This window comes from Cyanistes caeruleus, chromosome 13 (genome assembly GCF_971803275.1).
Source record: "Cyanistes caeruleus chromosome 13, bCyaCae1.hap1.1, whole genome shotgun sequence".
Classification (NCBI taxonomy): domain Eukaryota; kingdom Metazoa; phylum Chordata; class Aves; order Passeriformes; family Paridae; genus Cyanistes; species Cyanistes caeruleus.
In genome coordinates, this window is record NC_141713.1 from 6,542,374 (window position 1) to 6,558,696 (window position 16,323).

At 41.4% G+C, this 16,323-nt stretch overlaps 1 protein-coding gene across 46 annotated transcripts in view; it reads left to right on the forward strand.

The window, feature by feature from the left end:
* Window positions 1-16,323, forward strand: part of AKAP13 (A-kinase anchoring protein 13) — a 201,160-nt gene that overhangs the window by 56,193 nt on the left and 128,644 nt on the right. For all 46 annotated transcript variants that reach the window (XM_086849725.1, XM_086849721.1, XM_086849739.1 and 43 more), the window contains one exon: window positions 1,185-1,229. In XM_086849725.1, coding sequence (XP_086705851.1) covers window positions 1,197-1,229 — 33 coding nt within the window. In that variant the 5' untranslated portion in view covers window positions 1,185-1,196. The remainder of the gene's footprint in view (window positions 1-1,184; window positions 1,230-16,323) is intronic.

The window sequence follows — 16,323 nt, forward strand, 5'->3', positions numbered from 1 at the left end:
CTGAAAATACAGTGAAGACTATCAGGCATAAACATTTTGGGGTGTTCTTGCTGTGTGAAAGGGAATCTCAAGGTTGAAAATAGGTATGAATTGGACTGGATTTAAAACTTTTGCAGAGTACTTGTCCATCCACTGGCTGCCTCAGAGGACCTTTTGCAGAGGGGCTGTTTTGATGCACAAGCTTGGCAGGTTGCTCTGGTATTTTAAAGCAACTGGCACAAAAACATGTAAAATAAAAAGAGCATGTGAGGGAGCAAGGCTAGCTGGAATCAGCTAAGAGAATTTAGGCTGTGGTTTAATTTCTGTCTCACTAAAGGCAAACTGTGGGATTTGGAAAGGAGCAAAGTATGAACAAGATCCCACATTTTTTGTGTGAAAAGCAGAGTGGTATTTCATCTATTTTAAAAAGGGCTTGAAGTATTTGCAGAGCATTACCAGTTCTGCAGACATGAGTAACAGCAGAAATTCCATTTTTAATTGTTTTGCATTCCTTCATCTTAGGATCCTGGATCTCTTAATACACACATTAAATGAAAACTTAGAGCTTTTGTTTAGAGTGAATATTTTCTGCTGGAGAGGAGCTAATGCAAGAGAAATTCTGGTTCAGCTGATTCAAAGCTCAATATAAGAAACTTTCACCAGGTTATAGAGAAATTCCAGGGACAAACTGGGAAGAGGAAAGATTCTTGACTAAAATAGCTTTTGCAGAATGGGTAATGGTAGATTTTGATTATGAAAAATGCTAATGCAGAACCATGAGCATCATATATTCTGTAAGTTTTTCCTTCATAGCATTTTTGATAGTTTGTTTTCTATGTAGTTTTGAAATGTTTTTTTAACAAATAATCCAATGAAAGGCATAAAAAATTACACCAGATTACCTTGGACAAGGTAGTAGTTGGATTTCTTGAGCAGCAGAGAGAACTACAAATACTTATAAATTATTTTTCATGGGGGAATGAGGGATTTGGTGGAAGGATTTCAATTTAGGAATGATAATTGTCATAAAAGGCAGATATGAAGAGAGGATTGCTAGGAGGAAAGATGAACAGAGGTGGACATGAAGGGGAAGAGAAAAAGTGCTCATTGGAAAAAGGAGTGCGTGAGTGCTAAAGCAACTGGTTTAGAAGTACCTACAATTTTATGAAAAGTAGCTTAAACTTGGTTTTTCTTTTTTGTTTCAGTGTTCTGAGGTCATGAAACTTAATCCACAGCAAGCTCCATTGTATGTGAGTACCAATTAAAATGCTTCTTTTCCTCTCCTACTATTCACAAAAAACACTTCCCATCAGCTTTTTGGAGATGCTGCTTCTTTTCTCTTTGGTCCCTAAGGAGTTTATTTGTATTAATTCAGTTGCAAATGCTCAGTGGTAACGCTCTCAGGTAAGTCACAGAGCTCCTGTGGTTTCCAGCACTGTTTTAAGTAGGTTTTTAAGTAGGTTTTGAGGCACATAATGCTGTCTCTGTGCAGGTATCCCCCACTTTTGTTTTTCCTCCCCAAAGTGTGCTGGGGTGCATGGCTGTGCTTGTGTGACAGCCAATTGAGAAGAAATTGCTTGTGTGGAAAACGGGGCATGCCAAGTGTGCAGGGCTTGCTCACTGTGATAATATTTTCCTGTTTGGAGTTTAAAACGTGGCAGGGAGCTGGAGGCAGCGAAGGGCTGGGCTGCAGCAGGGTATGGCTTACGTCAGCCTCTCGGAGCTCGTAACCTCCATGGCTCCATTAATAAGGAACAAGCTTCCCCTGGCTCTTGAATAGCAGCTTTGTTGGAGAACATGGGCACTGTCAAATTAGACCTGGATGCGCGGGGGTGTGTGAGCGTGTGGTAAATCTGTGCCAAAGCTGCCAGCCAGGTCTGTAACTGTTTGCTTTCTGCATTGCCTTGCTGTGCTGGGAGCAGGCTGAGCTGCTGGAGCTCATGGTCCTGCCCACAGACCTCACCAGCCAGGGCAGAGCTGGATGGGAGGATGGAAAATTTGAAGGGAATATTGCTTGCAAATACGGCTTTTTAGGGGAAGGAAGGAGAGACAATCAGGACTGGTGATAGACCTGTATCTTGGAGGGTGTTGAATGTTGTGAATAATGGAGCATATTGACCATTAATGCCATGGAGGCTTTAAATTTTGCCTACCTTTAATTACCAGCTAGAAGTTCTCATTGGAATTTATTCTCTACCCACTGTCCGAAGTCTGTGCTTGAAAGCAAGATTAAAATACCACATAGTGTGACCTGATTTTGTGAGAGTGGCTTTCCAGGAGTACACCATATCCTGAATTTTGAAACTAAATGTTGCCTGAATTTTGTTAAATCTCAGGTCTACTGAATATACCTTGACTTTGAAGAAACTTCATTTAAACTTAGGGCACATTGAGGGAATGGAACTTAGGTGCAAATATATGATGAAATTGCTGCAGTAGAACCACATGAATGCTGTACTGCAGAACAAAATTATTCTCATGTCATTTGAACAGTGTATGACTTTTCTAATCTGGAGGCTTTGTTTTCTCAGGCTTATCTACTGAATTAGTTTATTTTCCCACTGTTTTGTATGGGGTTTTATTGAATATGTAATACTGAAGTGGTACACTTAGAAGTCCTCATCCCCACGTGATAGAGAACTGGGCTGAGGTCAAATGTGGCCTGGTGTAAAATAATGATTATATGGCACTTGGTATAGCATTTCTTTGCAGAGCAAATAAATTACATTATTAATACATCAGTGACTTCCTTTTCTCTCCTCCTCCCCTGGCCAGGTGTATACACAAATCATCTCCCTTTCAAAACAAACAAATTTGTTGGTAGCTTGAGGAAATTTGAAAGATCAAGATTTAGTCTTTCTGTTTGCTCTCAGTATAAATGCTTTGTACATTTTAAGATCAGTTTTGTTTTCCATGTGTTGCTAATTGACAGTTATCTGAGAGTTGTTAGGTGCCAGCAGAACACAAAAAAAGGGTATCTTCCTGGTATTTCTGCTTTTCTAAAGACAGACATAGCAGTCTTGTGGCCTGGCTGCTGGGAGGTGAATAAAAAACCTCACCACATTCTCTCTTCAGAGTGATGGCAACTCCATTTTTCACATATAGGCTCCTAGATCTTGTTTTCAGATTACTGAGAACAGTATCCTGTTAATTCCTACATAAGGAATTTAATCTCTGTAAATGACTGGAAATAACAGGTAATACTGACATGTCAGAGGATTTCCCTATCTTTGTCTACTTTCAGGAGAACATGCTTCTCCCACACTTGACCCTTTTGTTTTTGACACCTTTGCATATTTTACATTCTTTTCTCTTTTAGGCTAATATCTTAGATTAAGGATTATGCAGTTTTGTTTATCATTTTACTAAATCTGCCATGAGTTTCATCCTGAAAGATGCATTAGATCATCCTGCCGTTTTCATCAGCAGCATTACTGAGCTCCTTTTAGGAGGTGAAAGTAAAAGATTATGTCTCCAGTTTCTGGAAGCTGGTTAGAGAGCTAGAGCTTATTTTATCCTATCTGATAATTATCAGATTAATACTTCATAATTAAAAAGAGGGGTTTGAGAAGCTGAGATGTCCAGTGTACTTGGGGCCAAAGTTTTCTGGGTGATGGAAAAAATGGTATTTCCACATACACAGCAATAGAGGGATAGAGATTCTTGTATTACTCAAATCAGTGTGCATAAAAGGAAGGAAGACCACCTGTTGTATCCTTCTTGCTACTTTCTTTTGGCTGCTTGAACTTCTATTTACCTCTTCTGTAAAAATCATCTGTCCTGTCCTGCCTCTGCAGAGCTTGGGACCACTGCGAGGTCACGGCCTGTAATGAGATTACTGGCCCCTGTAAGTGTGAAGATTAAGAAATAAGGTGGAAAACACATCCTGTAATAATGAGTGTCGTGGTTTTGTGATTCAGTGTCTCATTTAAGCCTTGCCTGATTGTTTCCTTGTTGATGAGGTTGCCAGGCACTGGAGCTGAGCCTTGCTGCAGGTTTGGACTGGGACAGCTGCTCAGCCTATGCTCTGCAAACAGCTGGCTCCTGTCCCCCAGGAGCATTGGATGTGTCACCCAGAGCTGCTGGTACCTCCTCTGACGAGCTGTGTAAGGAGCTCCCTGGCCCTGCAGCTGGGAGCTGCTCCCAGCAGCGCAGTCATGGGGCTGAGGAGCGGGTGCCAGGAGAGATAGGGCAGGGAAATGTTCCCCAGTTTAGCTTGGGTGCGATAGCGCCGTGCTCACGTGGGCTGGAGGGCAGGCAGATCCCCCAGCCCTACCACTGCCAGCACGGAATCCTGTTTAGAAAGGGCAGTGGGATTTAGAAGAGCCTCTGGCTGAATATTGTGGGGTGAATTTGAAATAAAAATGTTCAAACCCTCTTCTTTAAGATGCATTGGTTTCTTCAGCTGCAAAAAAAAGTGCACGTGGCCAGGCAGTCCTTTGGTTATCTGCCTTAGACTGCAGTTGGGAACATCTTTATTGATGCACAGACACTGGATTAAATCCAAAACTGACTTTACTCACATCCCTCTTGTATTTCGGTGCCATCCTGTTGATATGGGAATTCTTATCGGGCACAATGTAGTGGATGAAGGTTTCAGACCTTATTTGTGGTCTGCCTGGGACTTGTGCTTAGGGAGCCAAGGCTCTCAAAGCTGAAGGACCAAGCTGTTCTGTTTGCTGGCAGGGCTGGGGTGGAACAGGAGGATGGGAGGTGAGAAGTCATGAACTTCAGTTTTATTTGTTTTTTTTTATGTGCTTGCAGTGACCTCAGTGATTGTCATCTTTTTATAAAAGTTGTATCTCTGTACCACCAAAAGGCAAAATTTCAGCTTCAGCATTGTAAGGTACTTCCTGGCTCTTGTCACTGTTGTACTGGAATATCCAGATCATCTAGGAGTATGAAAAAAAATATTAACAATGCTCTAAACAATGGAAGTTTATTATTAGGTGACCTTTTTATTGTTGTGATTCATTAATTCTGTTTATAGATTAAATTGTTTGCATTAGTCACTTAAACTCCATTGTTGCTAGCATCCATGGCAGAGTGCTTTGCAAATGGGAAGTGTTGATCTTTTTGGAAACACTATCTCTGACTGGGAGTCCAGCAGATTATTCAGCAGGAGATTTAATTACAAAAAGATCAAGGCTCACAAGCCATGTCCTTATTTCTACCCAAACTTTAATAAATATGGAGTACACACGAAGGAATAATCAAGGTCGTGTCTTCAGCTGCATGATGTCCTGAAAATCTCCCTTGAAGTGATGTGTGTGGCTTCTGATTTCAGCCTCTGCTGGCTGTGGGGTCTCTATAGAATTATTGATCATTTTTGTAACTCAGTCGTATCTCCTACATCTCTGAAATCAATGTTGGTTTGGGGCTTTGATTTTAGAAAAGTGACCTGAGAGCAGTGTTTGGGTATGGATGTTTTGGAAAAGCACTGGGGTGACATGCAGGGAATGCATTGGGAAACATTAAGCTCATCTACTCTTGATTGCAGCCAAGGTTACAACCTTAGATCTGCCTTTAAGACGGGAATGTTTTTTCATGGTGATAATGATCAGTGGGTGTGAAATGGAAAAGATTAGCAGCTGGAGAAGCATGATGTATTGCTGCAAACTTTTTTTTTTCCTTTTTCTTTTTAGATTAAAAGGAACAAACTTGTTTTAAATCACAGCACTCCTCCTCTGCATGGTTTGTCTAAGGTGTGCCCACGTTATTTGGAGTGACAAACCCAAATGTGTCATAACTGGTGATTGCATGAGAGGGCAAACACTTAATTGATAAAAATGCTGCCATTGACTTTGGTCTTTAATCAGGTCTGTGGATGGAGTCTCTTGTCTAAACTGCCACTTAGGAGCTGTGTAACCTGCAGAGTTTCTCAAGGAGACTTTTTGATAGAGATGAGAGCTCCCACTCCCAAGGCAAAATGTCATGCAGCTTAATGAATTATGAACTTCAAAAGCCTCAGAAAGAATGCATTGACCCTCTCTTAATATAACCTGGGGTTTGGGTACAGTGGGTCGTCCTTTGTTAATGAATGAACTACTCCTGAAAATTTCCCAGTTCATCCTGCTTTTATCTAAAATTGAAGAAAAGGATAATGCTTGTAATATTCCCTCCCCCACCCCGCTTATGTGTTCATATAGAATGAAGTGCTCTGTGTATTCCTGAGAAAAATAATTTTAATACCCTCTGATGTTCATGTTTTAAACCCCTCCCCTTCTGAATTAATATTAAGGAATTGAAGAAAGAAGTTCACCATGCAGAGTTTTGAGGCTTGTGGCAGCAGTGTCTGTCCCAAGTGCTTGGCTCCCCGTGTCCCTGAGTGCAGTGAGGTGTTGTACCTGTGTGTGCCTCACATCTGGCTTCTTAGCATGGCTGAAACCATCTCAGGTGTCACTTGTGCACTGTTGTGTGCTATATGATTGATGTTCTTCAGAACTCTCTCCAATTAATGATCTTCAGAAATCTCTACCAAGGGGACAAAAGGACAAAATGAAATACCTTTATAGTTCTACAGTGAGATGCTGTCATGAGCTTGGCAGCTGTGGTTAAGTTACATTTCTACTAAAGCAGAATTTGTTTGCTTAGTGGCATCTATGGTGACAAAGGCCACTGAGATGACTGAATATCTGAGGTCAGTCCAGCAGAAAAAGTAGAACATACCACACATACTTTTGATGTGGGAATTTCTCATGAAAGTCACTATACAGAAACCCTGTCTTTGTTTCTCTCAAGGTCCTAAGGCAAGAGGACAGCCAGCCTTGATGTTTAGTTCACCTCTGTGGTGAGAGGATCTGATAAACCTCTTGTCTTTTATTTGTTGGGTACTTGATTTCTTCTTAATGACAAACTAGTTTTCTGCCCCACCTTCAAAATGTCTTTGAGTAATGAAATGAGTGGAGGCCTCTGAGCACCTTTTACAAATAAAATATTTGCTTGCATTACTTGTGGAAGAACCTGCTGCTTGGTTGGTTTTAAGAAAGTCAGCTGGGGTGCCTGAGCAAACTGATTTTTTTTTGAGAGGAGTATATTGCAGCTTGTCTGGCTCTGCTTTAATTCTCCAGGCAAAATACTTTCCTCACTAAACTGTGCTTGACCTCATCTTTTAAGTTTTTTGTCACTCAGATCTTTGATTTAGGCTCTTTTCATCCTCCACTTCCCAAACTCTGGTCTGCATCATGCAAGAAGCCATCCCTTCTGTGGAAATGGGTGTCTGGCAGCTGAGCTCAGCACCATCCCCTGGCAAGCTCCCTGCTGCTTCTGGCTTCTGTCATACCTCAGTGCAGACTTTTGCTCAGTCTGATTATTCTGAGGCTGATTGCTTGGCTTGCTCCTCTTAAGAGAGACATTCTGTAGCTCATGAGATCTGTGTGATGTTTGCATACGACTGCTGGTGAAATGGTCACTTTTGTGCATTGACTGAAAGCAGCTTTGCCTGGAGAAGTCAGGTGAGGCTGCCAGACCATCAGCAGCATGTTCCTCCAGGAGAAGCTGTTGCTTAAATTGCAGCTCAGAGGCCTTTTCTCAACCCTTCTTCCATATTGTCTGATACTCAAAGTGCTGGATATGGGTTCAAAGCCCTCCTCCTCTCATTATCTATTTGAACTTTTCTTCTGTGATCCTGTTTTGTGGGTGTGAAAGTGCTGGTAAACAATCAACAGTCTGGCTTGAAGTCTGGAGCACTTCTCTGAAATTCTGCCCTTAACTCACCACTACTTTGCAGCATTACGTGTGAACTTTAATATGACTTGCAGAGGATGCCAGAGCTGGTACAGCTGGTAGGGGTGGGAAAGCAGAGACAGTGATCTGCTTTTGGGGAGCTGTTAGATTGCTTCCTCCTGTTTTCTGAAACTGCAGAAGGAATCCTTATATTATCACACAGAGTTATATTAAAATTGGGTGAAATAATGTGCATGTCTTGGGCTCTGTGTTTGGGATTCATTATTTCTTGTGGTAGCTGATGAGCTGGGAGTACCTGGACAGACACAAGAGATGATGTCCCATCCCCAGCATCACTGACAGTGTTGCCTTCTCTCCTCTCACAAGGAATAAACAATGGAAATCTGCATCTGAGTTTAAGAGAACAAAAATTCTCTTCACCTACTCTTCCACTGTGGGATGTATTCTCATGTTACCTTTAGAATGAAGAAACACATTTCCCATGTCATTCCTCAGGACACATGCCCCTGCTGTATTTCCTGTAACAAAATGCTGACAGTCATTTTGTTCAGCTAGAGGCAGTTCTGACAGCAAAACTGATGTCAGAGCAGTGCTCATGAAGATGTTGATTTCATGAAACCAAAATTTCACACAGCCTCCCAGACGCCCTGCACTCTGCCTGCAGTGCTTCCCATTGCTTCCAAAGGCTGTGTTGGATGTGGTCTCCCTGCAAGTGCTCCTCCTCCACCTGGCTCAATAAAGTAAATCCATATTGTGCTCAAGTGGAAAATAAAAGAATTGTGAACACTGCAGCTCGATGCTGTGCAGTGCCATCAAGTGGCAGTTCTGTCGCAGGACACATTTTCAAGGCTGCCTGTGTTTGTATTGATGTTTCAAAGTGTTTCTTTTAAACATTACAAAAGTTTCATCTGTCTGCTCTTGTGGTTGTGGGGCTTACTACATCAGTAAAATAATGATTACAATGGTTTCTGTTCTCTAATGGCAAAAATGTCACTGCAAAAAGTGCCTCAGTCATTGCAGTAGCTCCAAGTACTGTAGCTGGGAAAACTTTAAAGGCTGGCAGGGATATTTTGCAGCTGGCAGGAAAATGAGTGCTCTGGAGCACACTGAGCTGTGTCCCTCGGAAGGTTTTGCTGTACTGTAGAGGAGGCTGAAGTACCAGGAAAAAGCCATCCTTCAGCTCTCTTCTGCTTTTGGATATTGGTGTTCAAACCTGACTTTTTTGTTTTGTTTCTTTAAGGCACCTCAAGGCTATTTGTGAAAATACTCCAGTGGTAGGAGATTGCTTCTAATAATATGTCATCATATGTACTTTATCTTCCAGGAATTGTGACTCTCTCCATCTCTGGTGCCAGGAGAGTAGCTGGATTTCTCTTAGTCACTGCACACATTCAGACTGCCTGCTATTGCTTCTAAGCACTGCAATTTTGTTGTTATTGCTAGATGGGCAATTAGTAGGAAATACTATCAATCACTCAAGCAGCTGGTTATAAAATTACCTGGTTTGGTTCTCGTAAGTGTAATGAAGAACAGAAGAGGCTTTAGGATGAGGCCAGAGCAAGACATTCACATCAATTTGGGTGTGTTTTTCTAGGAACTGACTGAAGTAGTTTCCAGAATTTCAGAAAAAAAAAAGCCTAAAAGTAAGACCAATACTTGTTGTAGAAACTGAGTGGTGCTGAAGGGGACATTCTGCAAAAACGAAAATTCCCCCTTTCTTTTGTCTTGTCTTTGTGTTCACTGTGACATTACATGGAGACTTGCATAATTTAAAGGTTAACCCCAATGTGTTGCTGCTTTTGTGTACCTCCACACCTCCTCCTCCTCAGTACCAGAGCTGTACAGGACTTGTGGTGGAAGGAGCTTTGGGTTACTGTCACTACTTGCTTATTCAGGCCAGAAAGTGCACAATTCTTTAAGTGGATAGCCTGGCTAATACTGAACTGCCTGAATAAAGGAAAATTAAATTGTTATTTTATTTACTGCCAAATTCACCTAAATAATAAAAAATAATAAAGCTCCCATCGCTGTTTTTCCCTGGGTGTTTACATTTAGTACAAAAGGGTGAATGGCACTCTTTTTATCCTCTCTGTTTTTCTCCTTAAGTTTGGCTTTGCTGCTAATTTTTCTGTTAATTTTACCATGGTTTTTGTGTATGCTAAAGATGTTTAGAAATGACCTTGTCTGTTTGTTTTTGCGAGGGCTGTCTGTGTACAGCACAGGCTGGCACCGAGCTGATGCACCATGCGTGCTCTGAGCGAGTGCTGCAGAGCACGTGGAGCCCCGTGCTAAGGCACTGGCACAGCTAAATTAGCTTTTAACAGCCCAAGCTAATAGCCTGCCTGGCTCTGGGCAGCAGAGTGGCATGTCAAGAAGATCTCTGCATGAAGATAAATCATGTGTCTCTTTCAGCACTTAACAAGATCCTGCTACTTTGATGGATTTCTGCTGGCAGAAAGAGATCTCCTTTGAGCTGCATGGATTAATATGTGTGTAATAGTTATAACAGCATCTTGACACTCAATAACAACTCATCTTGGAGGTGATTGATTTGGAGGCTGACAGAGACATGCTCTGTCAAAGGATGTGGGCCACTAATGGATTTCTTGAAGCATACCCATTTCCACAGGAGGTTGTGCTGCTTGCACTGGTTCAGAGTAGGAAATCCACCCCTTGCTCTGCTCAAACCTTTTATCTCTTTGCAAACAAATCCTGCTGCAGGATTAGACACCTGGACTGGCTTGGGCTGTGAGAAGGTGTTAATAAATCATCCCTAACAGTGTTGGCTCTGCAGACAGGCAAGTTGAGAGTGTCCATGGCATGTTTTTTAGCACAGGTTGCACTCAGGATGGGTCCATGAGAGCCAGCTTGGACCTGGAGGCAACAGCTCAGGGTTGTTTATTGTAAATATCCTTGTTTTCCCACAAATTCTTTTTTACCCAAAGAGTCTTGAATAAATGGTCTTTTTACTCTACACTTGTGTCAACATTTTATCCATCAATGTACTAAGCTAAATCTTATTTTTGAACCAAATTCTCTTTCACTTTTGAGGAAAGAAAGTGATGGAGGGTAGAAAGTTATTTTGTCTCTATGTCAGTGTTTGAAGTCATGGCTTTGTGGCTAATATTGGAAGAGGAGATCACTTGGCTGAGTGCAGTGCTAATGAAATATGGAAGGTATCACCTTGATTTGCTCTGTGGGCTGCCAGAAAAATGTGTACCATCATTCTGCCCTTTTGGTGGCTTGTGGGCAGGACAGAATGGTCTGTGATTGTATTTTCCAAAGAATGAGAGGGTGCTTTGCCAAATCTGGCTTTCTCATCATAGAGGTGCTCAGTCTCTGTGCTGTTAACCTGAAACCTTTCACTGGTAGAAATAATAGCACTGCTGTTAATTTTAAAAGGAAAGAAGGTGTTAGGTCTGGAGATTGATTTTTATTTTTAAAATTTATTTATTTTATTTAAACCACAGGAGTCATTCTTGTTGTCTTCTTTTGTGTGGGTGTTTTGGTTTGTTTTTTTTTTATATTAGGAAAATTGCTTCATGCTTTAAGATCAAGGAGTTTGAAGTCATTGACTAAGAAAAAGGACACAATCTGCCCCAAAACTTGGCAGCTTGCCATTCTATTTATTTCTGGAGTCTTTCCCTGAAGGTTTTATCTGCAGGAGGTTGCAACACTCCACCCCAACGACATCCATCTTTCTCCCTGTTCCTGACCCAGGTCACTGCCTTTATCATGGGGGATATCTCCAGGCAAGGAGGGATTTCTAGAGCTACTCATGTTCAGACAGATTTCACAGCCCTACCTTTGTTCCTGGGGCCTGGAGTTCTGCAGAATGAACTGTGTTTGATATGATTTTTTGGGGGGTTTTTTGTTGGTTTTTTTTTTCCTCTACTAAGTGCTCCTCTGAGTCAATCCATAGTGGTGAAATTGAGGATGTCTGTAATGATTGCTGTTATCTCGCTGTAACAGATACCTCTGACCTCCTCCCGTGGTCCCTTCATTTTCTATCCATGTGCTGGGAGCTTGCAGGCTAAATGGCCACATCTGGAAAAGGGGATGGATGTTCCAGGCTGAGGTAGTGAGATCCACTGCCAAATTGCCCCATGCCAGGACAGAGGGGAAGGGGTCTCAGCTGGGAATTTTAGGGGTAGGACCCATCCCCGGATTCTGCCCCTCCAGTGTGAGTTGTTCATCTGTTAACCTGGGAATAGCAGCCTGGAAGAGTATGCTGGATGTTATTTTCTTGCCATGGAAGAAGAGCATCCTGTGGTTTTTGGAGCCAGCAGTAATAGTGCTGTGTCACAGCTGACTGGCTGGAACACTTACTCAGACCTGGAAAAACTGGGATCTCAGCCTTTCTCAATCAAAAGGATTATTCCAGGAGATGAGAGCACTGTCATGTTTGCTATAAAAATAGTTGCCCAAACCCCGATTTCCTTTTTCAGGAACTTGTGTGGCTGTGCATGGTTTTGTTCTGCATGGAGATGTCCATGTGTTCTTTCCAGATGTCATTCTCCAGGGGTTTAAGCACAAGTTTGCACCAACCCAAGTAACCTTAGATGGGAGGGATCATCCAGGGTACTCAGCTGAGATGTGGGAACTGTCTGGGAGCAAAAGTTTAGCTGCTGATCTTGTTGTGTACTGACAGAGGTAGATGATAGTGGATCATTGAACATCTGAGCAGTTATATTGTACTTTTTTCTTATTTGATGATTTTTGTTGCATTTTATAAAAGTGCCTTGCAATTGCCTTTTCCGTGCTCCAGCTGCTTTCAGATTCCTCTGCAGTTCTCAGTTTGAGGTGGAATTGTCTCAACTTTCCCTTTGATTTTGTCTGGCTTAATTATTGTCAGTGCTGCGCCCTTTCCAAAGAAAACGTCATGTGATTGAAAAGCCAGCTGTTTCTTTAAAAGCCATTTGGATGGAAAGTACTCAGTGTGTTTAGACCACGATTCCCATTTCATTGATGGGGAAATTCAAAGCACAGGGATGTGAAAGGACTTGCCTCGTGCTGGAATTACAGCCCAAGCCTGCGTACTCTGTGTCAAGCACTACCAGGGGTAACAGCAAGTCCAACTCCATCTAAAAATTAATAAATAAAGGTACCAAGGAGCCTGAAGTGAAGGAGGATGAAACCACAGCTGTGACTTGGTGCTGTGCTGGGTACAGTGAAGCTCTCCTGGGAGCTGTTTAGGGCTTCCCAGAGGGGAAGAAGCAAAAATGCAATAAAGCAGTGACTCAACAAGGGCCTGATCCATCTCATGAGTAGCGGAAACAAACCAAAACTTGTTACAATGGCAGTTGTACAGTTACTCATCTAATCCAGCCTCTTCAGTAAAGCATCATAGCCCCAAAATCCACAACTCTTAGAAGGAAACACCTTGGGAGAAAAGGTGTCCTTTGTGTGAATCTCCAACCCATCTAACCCATGGACTTGTCATTCAGCATGTTTTTGCTGCATGAGAAAACAGCCACAGTTTGCTGGCAATGGCCAGCAGCAATTTTTGCATTTTGCTTTTCTGGGTAGAACAAATTAATGATTACTGGTTGTTGGTGTTTTCTCATAAACAGCAGAATGTTAAGAAACACTTGAGTGCTGCAGTATTGCTGTCTAATGCACACTTAATTTTCAGAAGTATTTTTAGATTCTCTGTGTGGAGGTCAGAGTAGGTGGTTAGTGGCTTAAGCAACTTTCTTTAAAATTCCCAGTATGAACCACGGGGGGAAAAACCAGCTTAGAAATCAAATGCTTCAGTTACAAAAATACAGCTTGTCTTTTTGTTTTGTCTTTTTTTTCATTTCTCTTTTTTATTTTTAGAAATGTTAAAATTTGTTAGCCAGCATGTTAAGAATGTTTTTTGTCCATTTTTCAGTCCCTTGTTGACAAGAGTACCTGTTTCTGGTAGAGCTGATATCCCTCAGGGAATCTCCCCTACTGCCAACTAAATTCATGGTTTTCATCTTGAAGCCTGGAATTTTGCATTTGCCAGGGCTGTTTTCATGGTCCCAAATGATGACAAATTCCCCCAAACCAGACAGATTTCCAGAGTTTGAAGTGAAAAAGAAAGATGTCTTTATATGCTTACAACAATTATTTATTTTTGGAAGGTGGTTAGTATTTTTGAGGTGATAACATAAGTGATCCTAATCTTTTAATATTGCCACTTCCAAATATTGCTAAGGTCATCTATTAAAACAAAAAAGCCTTTGATGGTAAATAGTCCATTTTAACAGGCTTACTTGGAATTGTTTGTGCCTTGCCTATACACATTCCACACACATTTAACTGCAGTGCTGGAAAAACTGCTACCTAAAAAGGTGGAGATGTGTTATGCCAGCAAATTGTGCTGACAAACAGGTGCCTTGTCTAGATAGTTTTGGGGTTTAGTTCTAATGATGGCATTTGGGCCTTTTTAGAGATAATTATGTTTCTACTGCCTTAACTAAGCCATAACTTCAGAGATGGGCCACTCTTAAATCCCTTTGTGTGTTTTCCAGTTTGAAGCTCAAGGTGAGGCTTGGCTTTTGCGGTGCACCTGTCCCATGGTGAGACAGACCAGCTTTCTCCCTTTGGTTTGGGAAAGGGAGTATGTGAAGAGGAAAGAGCCCCATGCACCTTCTTTACATCCTGTTACATCTGAGACCAGGGATTTTCCAGATCCAAACAAGGAACGGGGTGGCCTCTTCCATGAATGGACCAAGATGGAATGTTTTCATTTCCAATGGGCTTTAAGCCAAGTAAATATTAGTCGATCCAAACTAGTTTTGAAATTAAATTATTCTTATTTGTTGGAGCATTCCAGAGAATGGCTTTGATCTGTCTGTACTTTCACCAAAGGGATATTGGCAGGCTGGCCTCCCATTTCTAGCCATTTGGGATGAAAGAAGGGTTATAATAACCACCTTGTGTGGCAGTGATACTGAACAGATGACATTTTTTGGACAATATTAAGTGAATAAAGGTAAACATACTTCAATTAAAATGTTTTTGGAGGCTGAATGCAATAGGGCTGTTGGAAAGTCTTCTATGTGGGTTGCAGGAATTTATCTGCATTTGTAACTGATTTTCTTTAACTCCAAAAATCTTGGAAAGAGAGGGCTTTGTTCTGTGCATTATTTCCTTTCCAAATAAATACATTGTTTGAATAACTTAAAAATCAAATTAAAACTGGCAGTGAACAATGAAATTGTCAGTAACTGGGAGGTGTGTTGAAGAAGGGAAGGTGTTTTGCTTCTGAGATCACATCAGCACAGTGACCTGTACCAGGCACAGTAACTGAGTTAGCTCAGGTGGCACCTGTAAGTAAACTGGAGTGCACAGCAATTAAGTGGCACATTACCAGTCTTAGCAAAGATATTTGGAGATAATTTTAAAATTAAAGTAAAAGATCCAATAAATAAGATGCTCAGTGTTCCACAGTGTTTGCTGAAGGATCCTCCAGAAGAGGTGGGAGGAGGGTGGTGGAGACCCTCCCACCATGAAGTGCTGCTTAGACACAGCTGAAGAACCTTTTAAATGGTTCTTGATACCAGCTGATGATAATCTGTACTCTCCCTAGACTGAAACAATAAATGAACTGAATGAAAATCTAAGGAACAAGTTGGCTGGAAAGATGTGCTGGAGGTCGCTGGTCTGACCACCTTATACCTTCAAAATTAGGTCAGGTATCTAAATAAGTTCAGCTATATGTTTAAGTTCCAGCTTAGATTTCAGGTTATGAGCAACCTCTGGTGTTGAGGTTTCTTACATGTATTTACTATTTTTTCTGTAAATAACTAAATAAATATTGATGCAAATTAAATTGCTTTTCCTAGAATTGTGAGTAGTTTGAATGGAAGGACAGGTGTCTTCTCACAAAAATGTCAATTTGCTTTGATTTCACAAAAATTAGACTTGCTGTACTTGATTTCGGAGTTAAATAAAAGAAAAATCTCTTAACAGATGAAACACTCAGTGTTGTTGGTGAGTGTTCTGAAGTGTCACCTGCATTTTAAATCTGTTTAAGTACTTTGTATGTTCATGCCTTAAGGGAGAAACGGTTTGAACAAAGACAGATATAAAAAACAAAGCACAAAGGGTTTGTAGGTTAAAACTCAAGCTTTTGTTATTTTTGAACATCAGCTCAAATCTGGATCCATTTGCTTGAAATGGAATATTTAGTTTTCAACTCAGCATGTGAACTGGTCATGCTTGAATTTAAAGCTTGATTTATTTCTTTTTGCACCTGTTTTTATTTAAACACTGACTCTATACAAGATAGACTTTTGCTACACGGTTCCTTCCTCCCCAGCTGGAAGTCTGGTCTGATATTATTGCGTGAGACCTTCGTAAAATTTACATTTGTAACTCTGCATTCTCTGAAAATGCAAAATACACTCACTGCTCCATTAGGTTGTGTGGATTTTTTTTGAATTTATGGTTTTCTTTCCTGTGTTACAGCACTGACCCACATATTTGACTTCAAGACCAATGGCTGGCCATGTACTTGCCCTGCAAAATCTTGTTGGTATAAAACAAGGTGCAGTCCTGCCCCTGGCAAGAGGTGCCAGGTGGGCTGGATCAGGGGAGAACTGGACATAAAGTTGGAGGAGGAAACGTAAAAGGAGAAGAGGGAGATGTGAGGAGGCAGAGCGCGGGAAGCGATGCTAACGTGGG